General features: G+C 43.6%; 1 protein-coding gene across 1 annotated transcript; it reads left to right on the forward strand.

The window, feature by feature from the left end:
- The first annotated feature begins 2,192 nt into the window (after window positions 1–2,192).
- On the forward strand, window positions 2,193–5,519 carry LOC123744270 (zinc finger protein 213-like). The gene is made up of 3 exons (XM_045723195.1): window positions 2,193–2,842; window positions 3,206–3,330; window positions 3,538–5,519. The coding sequence occupies exons 1-3, from the start codon at window positions 2,560–2,562 to the stop codon at window positions 4,630–4,632; spliced, it is 1,503 nt and encodes a 500-aa protein (XP_045579151.1). The 5' UTR covers window positions 2,193–2,559; the 3' UTR covers window positions 4,633–5,519.
- The last annotated feature ends 4,785 nt before the right edge of the window (window positions 5,520–10,304 follow it).

Genomic DNA, 10,304 nt, shown 5'->3' on the forward strand with positions numbered 1-10,304 from the left:
ACCCTGCGACAACACAGACACTCCCTGGCCTTCGTCCTCTTCACACTCTCCTTATGTTAAACCAGACCTCAGACAAATGCCAGTTCATCAACACTAAATGGCTACACAAGCCCATTGGTAAATGACAGTAGTAGAGAAAGAATCAGTAAAGGTGGCAGCGCCAAAGATAAATGATTCCTATGTTCGTTCTGTGGGAAAGCCTTCAGTTTCCCCAAACAGGTAGAGATCCACCAGAGGATGCACACGATGGAAAAACCATTCGGTTGCCACTTGTGCCTGGACAGTTTCTCCCACTCGTCCAGTCTGAAGAGGCACCAGAAGGTCCACACAGGACAGAAACCCTACAGCTGACCCCGGTGTGAGAAGAGGTTCTAAATATACACATGAAAATCCACACGGGAGAGGCCGTTGCCTGTACCCACTGTTGGAAGAGGTTCTCAGAGAAGATCAAACTCAGGATACACCAGTAAAAATGCACACGGCCCATGTATAGAGTATAGTGACATGTAATGGTAGTTTGTTTGCAGTTAATTCTGTTGGTTTTGGATGTAGTGGGGAACTGGATGAGGTGAACTGAGGAAATAATGAGTATGATGAGGCAGAGTAGATGACATGGTGATGGTTGGTGTGATGGTGTCTGTAAAAGTTTAATACAAAATTGACTCTGTGCTGACTGACATGGTTATTTATGTATCATTGCAGGGACTGAGCTCAGACGAATCAGAACCCTAGATCACTGTTCTGTTCCGGAACACTAGAGATCACTTTTGTTCCCGGTTCTGTTTCGTTCTTTTCCGGTTTTCGGTTCTGTTCCCTGAACTGGTTCCAAACCTCTTGAGAATGTTTTGGCATTCAGGTCCAAAAAGTCACTTTCTGAGCACTTCTACATTGGGCAAATATGTATGGAAGGTTTCATTTCAATCAAAAAGGGTGCTGTCAAAAAGGGATTGAATTCAAATAGATATACCCAGAGGCTCCAATCAGGGATCCAGTCTGCAGCCCAGACCCTTCTCTTCACGGTCAGTGGAGGGAGGAAGCTGATAGTCCCTCCTGATACTATGATATTAACACCACAGTATCCATAATAAACAGAGCAGGTCACTCTGGGCTTCAGGATTCACAGAGAGTGGTGGGAGACTTAACAGGAAGTCTGTCTTCTCCTTCAGGATCTCATCTAATGCCTGGTGAATGGGTTCATACAAAGACTGGGCCTGGACCTGGTTCTAGCCTTCCTCAGCTACCTCAGAGTTACCCAACCAATACAGACAGGGTCAGGATGGGCGTTCACCACAAGAGATACCTAGCCTATAACACATCACACACTCCCAATAACACCCAAACAATGGCTAGAGGTCAAGGAGGGAGCTCAATGACTAACCACCTGAGGGTGGTGGATCCTGCTTCTACCACCTCTGGTGTCATTTGGTCACAACATGGGAGGGCGAGTATTAGGACGGACACCGATAAGCCGAAAGCCTGCCACATGCGTGGGAAGCGCTTCACTGATGAGAACTATATGAAGAAGCACCAGACCGTTCACACCAAGGAGAGGCCCTTCAAGTGCAAACTATGTTACAAGAGCTTCTCCTTCCTGAGTAGCTTTATCAGACATAGGAGTGTCCACAATGGGGAGAAATCGTAGCAGTGTGGCTTGAGATGTACACATGGGATAACTGGGAACCATTCTTTATCTGACATATTATGGTTATCGTGTGAAGTGTCTTGGGTTAAGAGGGTAATTAACCACATACCCCTTATTGACCCTTTGTTAAATTGTCATTTGAAACAGGCTTGTATAAATACCTGTTTTTAGAGAGACAATAAACCTAGGCTAGAACAAGGACAGTTTAATATTTACCTTACTGAGGTGTAGATGGAATAAAGTCATTATTTTCTACTATATTATTGCTAACACACTGTTCTTTTTAAACAAGTCTGCTCTCATCTTGAAAGATAGTGATCTTAGGAGATTTGATGTGTAAGTAATAGATGGATTGGTTGTTTAGCAACAAAACCGACACATGCACAATAACGGAGCAAAACAGATAGGTTTGGCTTAGATTGTTGACAACATGTAAGGTATATTTTGTCTCCAATGTTTATTGAAAACATAAATACATTTGTACAATGTGCACTTGTCGTATCTCAAATACATTGTTGCAGTTGTTGGTTAACCAACAGCTCCAGAATCACAACAACAGGCTGACTTTTGCCCCTTGGAAACGCGCAGCTTTCGTGACTGCATGAGCTACCATCTATATGCAGCACAGTAAATCAAAGAACAGCGCGTGTAACTTTCTCATTTAACCACACCCTTTGAGCTATGACGCCAACCAATATGATCACTTCTCTTCAGTTTAAACGGAAGTGAACAGTGACCATAAACATTTTCCACGTTAGCGTTTTTGTTGTTATTTCGACCTTTATTTAAACCATGTAACTCCAAATATGACTAATTTAGCGGCACAGCATCACATACTTTTCCCAGGTAGTGTTTAGTTCGTGTTGGAGACAGGACTTGGCTGATAGATGTTATCTAGCTGCTAACGTTAGCTAACAATGGCTAACTGTATGGTTTTTCACACTCAAATAACTTCCATCATGGAGGTGCTAGCGAATGCAGCCGTGGCAGAGATCTGTAAACTCGTAGACGACGACTATGCAGTGTTTCGATTGGAAATGTCTCAAAGCCAGAAAGAAAACACGGCATTGCGGAGGAAACTACAGCTTCTGGAACTGAAGGTGTCACGGGAGCGCGCAGAGAGGACAATGCGAGAGCGCGTCCCCGGCAGTCGTCCCAGTAGTGTCAAGATACTCGACCGATACAGAGGAATGGCTAGAGGTACATTTTTCAGAGGGCCTAGCTGCGGGGCTTGTCGCCCCCTTCCCCTCTGCGCATTTGTGACTTACGATGTGTTAACCAATATTGTGTCTTGGTCAATTTTTGGATAATTCCCCATCTTGCACAAAGACACTATCATATTCTAACGACTTTCTTGATTTACTACATTCTGTTATTTACTAATTGAAAACAATATGACGCATGGAACATAAATCTATAAATAGTATATCAAGAAGTTATACAAAGTGTTACCTTACATCCTTGCCAATTCTAGACAACGTCAATGGTGTACAATATAGTGTTGAGCATTGACAGTAGCAAACCTAAACACCTCTTTTCCTCCAATCACTCTCTCGGGTGAAGGACATCTCACTGGAGGCCACAGCAGCTTTGTTAAGCCAGCGGGGCGCAATAGATGGAGAGATGACCAATCAATCACTGTTGATGAGGGGAGTGGAACCTCAACCAAGGACGTTATCGTGATAGAGGTTAGTGTAATAGTGTTGCATAAAAAGATTCCAGTTATTTGTAAATCAAATGTGGCCCGTTTATTTCAGAAAGGCTTCCATCAGCTATTCACTTGCTTACATGTACATCCTAATTTATCTGCCATAGGGAGGCTTGTGAGACTTCCCTGCAACATTGTTATCCAATTAAACTCATGTGCCGGTAATAACCTCCTCTCTTCTTGTCAGCCTGCAGATGCAGAGACTGCAGGTCCTAGAGTCAAGCTGGAGAAGGCTGAAGGACAGGAGGATCCACGGCACAGCAGAAACATCCAGACTGGAGCGGTTGGAGTGTCCCCTATAGCTACGGAGGACTCCACCCCAGCACCGCCTAGGACCCAACGCAGCATCACGGAGGTCAGTGGAATGCCGAACGCCGTCTTCAAGTCAGAGACAGACAAGGAGACTTTAACACACAGGCTCTTACATACAGGATCTGACTCAGAGAGGCTGGGGCCACTGGGCTGTCCTCCTGCTCCCGGCTCAGAGTACTTTCCGGTATTTCACCAGAGCCAGGTTCATTCCCGTGGAGATGGTGATGGTGACACCTTAGACACTGGTGGTGATGATCCGTCTTGTTCTTACACTACAGAGATGGACCCTGGCAACATGCTCTTGTCTTTAGAGACACAGACGGATCTGTCTAGAGGGGACTGGAACCGGTACAGTAGTAGTGTATACTCTGAAGGGTGCCTAGATAAGAAAGGAGAGGTTATAGTCGTAGATGAAGTGGATGGAGATGTTCCTCTGACATGGAATGCAGACCAGACTCACTTAGGAGGACACTCACAAGGCAGAGATTTCTTAGATAAGGAAAGCTTAGAGACGAATCCAAATGTCGCCACCCACTCCCCTTTACACGCGTTCAGGGATCGCAACCCTGTGTCCACATCAATGGGGTCTTCGAATTCCCACAGCCGTGTCCTTTTCAATCAGCTATTGAATTCAAAGGACCAAAGGGCCCAGGCTCAGGGAGGGGGAGGAACATCAGGTAATAGTAAAGAGAAACCTTTCCTCTGCATGTTCTGTAACAAAGGCTTCAGCTGCCTCCAGAAGGTGGAGATCCACCAGAGGGTCCACACCGGGGTGAAACCCTTCAGCTGTACCCAGTGTCACATGCGCTTTGCCCAGGCTGGCAACCTAAAGATCCACCAGAGGGTCCACACAGGGGTGAAACCCTTCAGCTGTACCCAGTGTCATATGCACTTCTCTCATTCGTCCAGCCTGAAGAGGCACCAGAGGATCCACACAGGAGTGAAATCCTTCAGCTGCCCCCCAGTGTGAAAATAGGTTTTCCCACCAGCACCAGCTGAAGATGCACCTGAAGGTCCACACGGGAGAAAGGCTGTTTGCGTGTACGCACTGCGGGAAGAGGTTTTCAGAGAGGAGCTACCTCAGTATACACCAGCTGAAAAACCATTCCACTCTATACCTGAAACCCTACATTAAAGTCAAAGATTAATTTTTATTTCATTGTCAGGGCAAAAAGGTCCACAGATGCCTTTGTAATAACAAAAGTAACACATTTCAGTGATGAATATTCCTGGGTAGAATATTGCATTCAGCCATTGTGTCATATGTGGCATATATAAACATATACAGTGCCAGTCAAAAGTTTGGACACACCTACTCATTCAAGGTTTTTTATTTATTTTTACTATTCTCTACATTGTAGAATAATAGTGAAGACATCAAAACTATGAAATAACACATGGAATCATGTAGTAACCAAAAAAAGTGTTAAACAAATCAAAATATATTTGAGATTCTTCAAAGTAGCCACCCTTTGCCTTGACAGCTTTGCACACTCTTGGCATTCTCTCAACCAGCTTCATGAGGAATGCTTTTCCAACAGTCTTGAAGGAGTTCCGACATATGCTGAGCACTTGTTGGCTGCTTTTCCTTCACTCTGCAGTCCAACTCATCCTAAACCATCTCAATTGGGTTGAGGTTGGGTGATTGTGGAGGCTTGGCGGGACTATCATATCATAGGATTTCACTCCAGCGTGGATCCTCTGGTGCCTCTTCAGGCTGGACGAATGACACAGCACTCATCTCTCATTCTTGGTCAAATAGCCCTTACACAGCCTTGAAGTGTGTTTTGGGTCATTGTCCTGTTGAAAAATAAATGATAGTCCCACCAAGCCCAAACCAGATGGGATGGCATATCGCTGCAGAATGCTGTGGTAGCCATGCTGATTAAGTGTGCCTTGAATTCTAAATAAATCATTGACAGTGCCACCAGCAAAGCACCATCACACCTCCTCCTCCATGCTTCACGGTGGGAACCACATGCGGATTTCATCCGTTCACCTACTCTGCGTCTCACAAAGACACGGCAGTTGGAAAGAAAAATCAAAAATGTGGACTCAGACCAAAGGACAGATTTACACCGGTCTAATGTCCATTGCTCGTGTTTCTTCTTCTTATTGGTGTCCTTTCGTAGTGGTTTCTTTGCAGCAATTCGACCATGAAGGCCTGATTCATGCAGTCCTCTGAACAGTTGATGTTGAGATGTATCTGTTACTTGAACTCTGAAGCATTTATTTGGGCTGCAATCTGAGGTGCAGTTAACTCTAATGAACTAATCCTCTGCAGCAGAGGTAAATCTGGGTCTTCCTTTACTGTGGCAGTCCTCATGAGAGCCAGTTTCATCATAGTGCTTGATGGTTTTTGCGAAAACCATCAAGCACTAGTTATTGAAATTTTCCAGATTGACTGACCTTCGTCTTTCAAGTAACAATGGACTGTCATTTTTCTTTGCTTATTTGAGCTGTTCTTGCCATAATATGGACTTGTTTTCTTTACCAAATATACCCTCCCCTACCTTGTCACAACAACTGATTGGCTTAAACGCATAAAGAAAATTCCACAAATTAACTTTTAAGAAGAAGGCACACCTGTTAATTGAAATGCATTCCAGGTGACTACCTCATGAAGCTGGTTGAGAGAATGCCAAGAGTGTGCAGAGCTCTCATCAAGGCAAAGGGTGGCTACTTTGAAGAATGTCAAATATAAAATATATTTTGATGTGTTTAACACTTCATTTAAGATGGGATTCATTTAAGATACTCTTTGAAGAGATTGGGTTTCAGAAATGTTCAGAAGATGGGCAGGGACTCTGGTGTCCTAGCTTCAGGGGGAAGCTGGTTCTTTCATTGGGGTGCCAGGACAGAAATGAGCTTTGATTGGGCTGAGCGGGAGCTGATCCCTCGTAGGTGTGGGACGGCCTAGAGACAAGACGTGGCAGAACAGTGGTCAGGTTGGGATGTAGGGTTTGAGCAGTTCCCCTTGCTGCTCCGTAGGCAAGCACCCTAGTCTTAGTGGACGCGAGTTTCGACTGGATGCCACTGGAGGAGCGGGGTGACATTGGAGAACTTGGGAAGGTTGAACACAGGCGGGCTACAGTGTTCTGGATAAGTTGCAGGGGTTTGATGGTACAAGCAGGGAGCCCAGCCAATAGAGTTGCAGTAGTCATGACGGGAGATGACAAGAGCCTGGATTAGGACCTGCGCCGTATGAGGAAGGGTCGTACTCTACGGATGTTGTAGAGCATGAACCTGCAGGAGCGAGTCGCTGCTTTGCAGAGAATGGCAGGGTGTTGTCCATGGTCACACCAAGGTTCTTTGCACTCTAGGAGGACAATGTGGTGTTGTCAACCGTGATGGAGAGGTCTTGGAGCGGGCAGGCCTTCCCTTGGAGGAAGAGCAGCTCCTTGTTGAGCTTGAGGTGCTGCGCCGACATTAAGCTGAGATGTCTGCCAGGCACGCAGAGAGACGTGTATTTGTAGTTTTAATATTGTGTATTTAACACTTATGTTTAATAAAGACAAAATGGGAATTTTCATTCTAAGACTTTCATTGAGACTCTTTGGTATACATCACATCTGATCTCACCCTATTCTGCATACATCCAACAGCGCTTTATAACCAATATACCCACACACACACACACACACACACACACACACACACACACACACACCTACTGTAAACATAAATAGTTTAAGGTTTGTCTAATTTTGACTTATCATAGCTGACTCATATTTACCCACATCATATTTATGTCCACCATGATGGGTTTAACAACAATGAAGTCATTCTGTAACTACAGTATAGGACTCAAATGTAGTGGAGATGGGTAGGCACTCCATGTTGAAAGTGTGTTTTAGCTCTGTGTGTGTGTGAGTGTATGTCTATCACCTGTCTCTTCCAGGAGGATGAGGGTCCAGAGGTGCTGCTGGTGAAGGAGGGGTGTGAGGAGGGTCTGGGGAACACCTCCTCCTGAACCCACAGAGGAACCAGCTGAGCAGCACTGAGGTGAGCCCACTGAACTACTGTCTGAATGGTATTAGGTCAGGGCCCGTATCCACCAAGCCTCTGAGTGCTGATCTAGGATCAGTTTAGCCTTTTAGATCATAATGAATATAATAGGCTAGTGGCAAGCCCCCCACATTTTTTAGATAGTAGTTCTACCTACATAAACAACATTAGGATATCTTAATGCATCTAAGAAATATAGACCTGTAAAACACAGAGATACAATAGATGGAAATGTCAACTATGAATATGTATGATGAATGTAAGCTTTACTTTTTGATAGCTGATTAAGACTTTCCAAGTCATATGTGCTCTCATTCAGTGCTGTATGGTCCTGCCTGACAAAAAGACAGTTATGTTTTTTTTTGTTTTTTTTTAAATGTTTGGGCTATTGTAATCTGCTCAAAACAAGTGGTCTCAGATATCGGAAATTAGATTTTTTGGGGTGCGAGGTTGCTTGAAGGATTTTGTATCTTTAGCTCCTAGTCTTGTAATTAAGTCAAGCCACCAAAGATTATCTTTGGGGCCTCCATGGATTTAGCCTCAAATTCAATATGGTGTCCAAAATCCAATATGGCTGCCATAATACCATTTGCATATAAATTGCCCTGGTTTATTTTGTATTGTGTTATCTTGTCTTTAAAAAGGGTTTCATAGGGCTGTTAGTATACAGTTGAAGTCAGAAGTTTACATACACCTTAGCCAAATACATTTCAACTCAGTTTCACAATTCCTGACATTTAATCCTCATAAAAAATCCCTGTCTTAGGTCAGTTAGGATCACCACTTTATTTTAAGAATGTGAAATGTCAGAATAATAGTAGAGAGAATTATTTATTTCAGCTTTTATTTCTTTCGTCACATTCCCAGTGGGTCAGAAGTTTATACACTCAATTAGTATTTGGTAGCATTGCTTTTAAATTGTTGAACTTGGGTCAAACGTTTCGGGTAGCCTTCATCAAGCTTCCCACAATAAGTTGGATGGATTTTGTCCCATTCCTCCTGACAGAGCTGGTGTAACTGAGTCAGGTTTGTAGGCCTCTTTGCTCGCACACGCTTTCAGTTCTGCCCAGAAATTTTGTATGGGATTGAGGTCAAGGCTTTGATTGCCACTCCAATACCTTGATTTTGTTGTCCTTAAGCCGTTTTGCCACAACTTTGGAAGTATGCTTGGGGACATTGTCCATTTGGAAGACCCATTTGCGACCAAGCTTTAACTTCCTGACTGATTTCATGAGATGTTGCTTCAATATATTCACATAATTTTCCAGCCTCATGACGCCATCTATTTTGTGAAGTGCACCAGTCCCTCCTGCAGCAAAGCACCCCCACAACATGATGCTGCCACCCCCGTGCTTCACGGTTGGGATGGTGTTTTTCGGCTTGCAAGCGTCCCCCTTTCTCCTCCAAACATAAAGATGGTCATTATGGCCAAACAGTTCTATTTTTGTTTCATCAAACCAGAGGACATTTCTCCAAAAAGTACGATCTTTGTCCCCATGTGCAGTTGCAAACCGTAGTCTGGCTTTTTTATGGCAGTTCTGGAGCAGTGGCTTCTTCCTTGGTGAGCAGCCTTTCAGGTTCTGCCGATATAGGACTCATTTTACTGTGGATATAGATTATTTTGCACCCGTTTCCTCCAGCATCTTCACAAGGTCCTTTGTTGCTGTTCTGAGATTGGTGCGAAATGTGCAAATCAAAGTACATTCATCTCTAGGAGACAGAACGTGTCTCCTTCCTGAGCGATATGACGGCTGTGTGGTCCCATGGTGTTTATACTTGCGTACTATTGTTTGTACAGATGAATGTGGTAGCTTCAGGCTGAACCAGACTTGGAGGTCTACAATTTTTTTCTCTTCTGAGGTCTAAGCTGATTTCTTTTGATTTTCCCATGATGTCAAGCAAAGAGGCACCTAGTTTGATGGTAGACCTTGTAATACATCCACAGGTACACCTCCAATTGGGTCAAATGATGTCAATTAGGGAATTTTTACTAGGATTAAATGTCAGGAATTGTGAAAAACTGAGTTTAAATGCATTTGGCTAAGGTGTATGTAAACTACTGACTTCAACTGTAAATAAGGTATTTCTGTTTGTCTAAACCTGTTTTCACTTTGTCATTATGCGGTATTGTGTGTAGATTAAAGAGGGGGGGGGGGGGGGATCATTAAATCCATTTTAGAATAAGGCTGTAACGTAACAAATTGTGGAAAAAGGGAAGGAGTCTGAATACTTTCCGAATGCACCGTATTTACTGTTCTACAAGCCTGTTCTATTCATATACTGTCTATACGCACCATTCACATATTTATTTATATTCCTGGGTTATGCTTAAGGTTAGTAGTGTGGTTAAGGTTAATAGGTTTAAATCTGATTTTAAGAACAGAAATTGTAAAAATAGGCAGGGTTTATGATTTTGACTGTGGTAAGTAGTGACGAACATAACGGGACATTTAATGTGTAATGTAATAAACAGTACTGTATTTCAAAGAACAGCGTGCATAACTTTTTATTTTAGCCACACCCTTTGAGCAATGAGGCCAACCCATAAGATCCTTTCTCTTCAGTGTAAAAGGAGTTGGGTGCAGTTGAATCAGTGAAGGTAACCTGTAGTGAACTTGTGATATTTGTTTGTGT

The sequence above is a fragment of the Salmo salar genome, chromosome ssa08, assembly GCF_905237065.1.
Source record: "Salmo salar chromosome ssa08, Ssal_v3.1, whole genome shotgun sequence".
NCBI lineage: Eukaryota > Metazoa > Chordata > Actinopteri > Salmoniformes > Salmonidae > Salmo > Salmo salar.

Coding starts and splice junctions, on each gene's coding strand:
- LOC123744270 (XM_045723195.1), top strand. CDS start 2,560: ATGGCTAACTGTATGGTTTTTCACACTCAAATAACTTCCATCATGGAG. Junction 2,843..3,205: donor ATACAGAGGAATGGCTAGAG/GTACATTTTTCA, acceptor TCTCGGGTGAAG/GACATCTCACTGGAGGCCAC. Junction 3,331..3,537: donor AGGACGTTATCGTGATAGAG/GTTAGTGTAATA, acceptor TCTTCTTGTCAG/CCTGCAGATGCAGAGACTGC.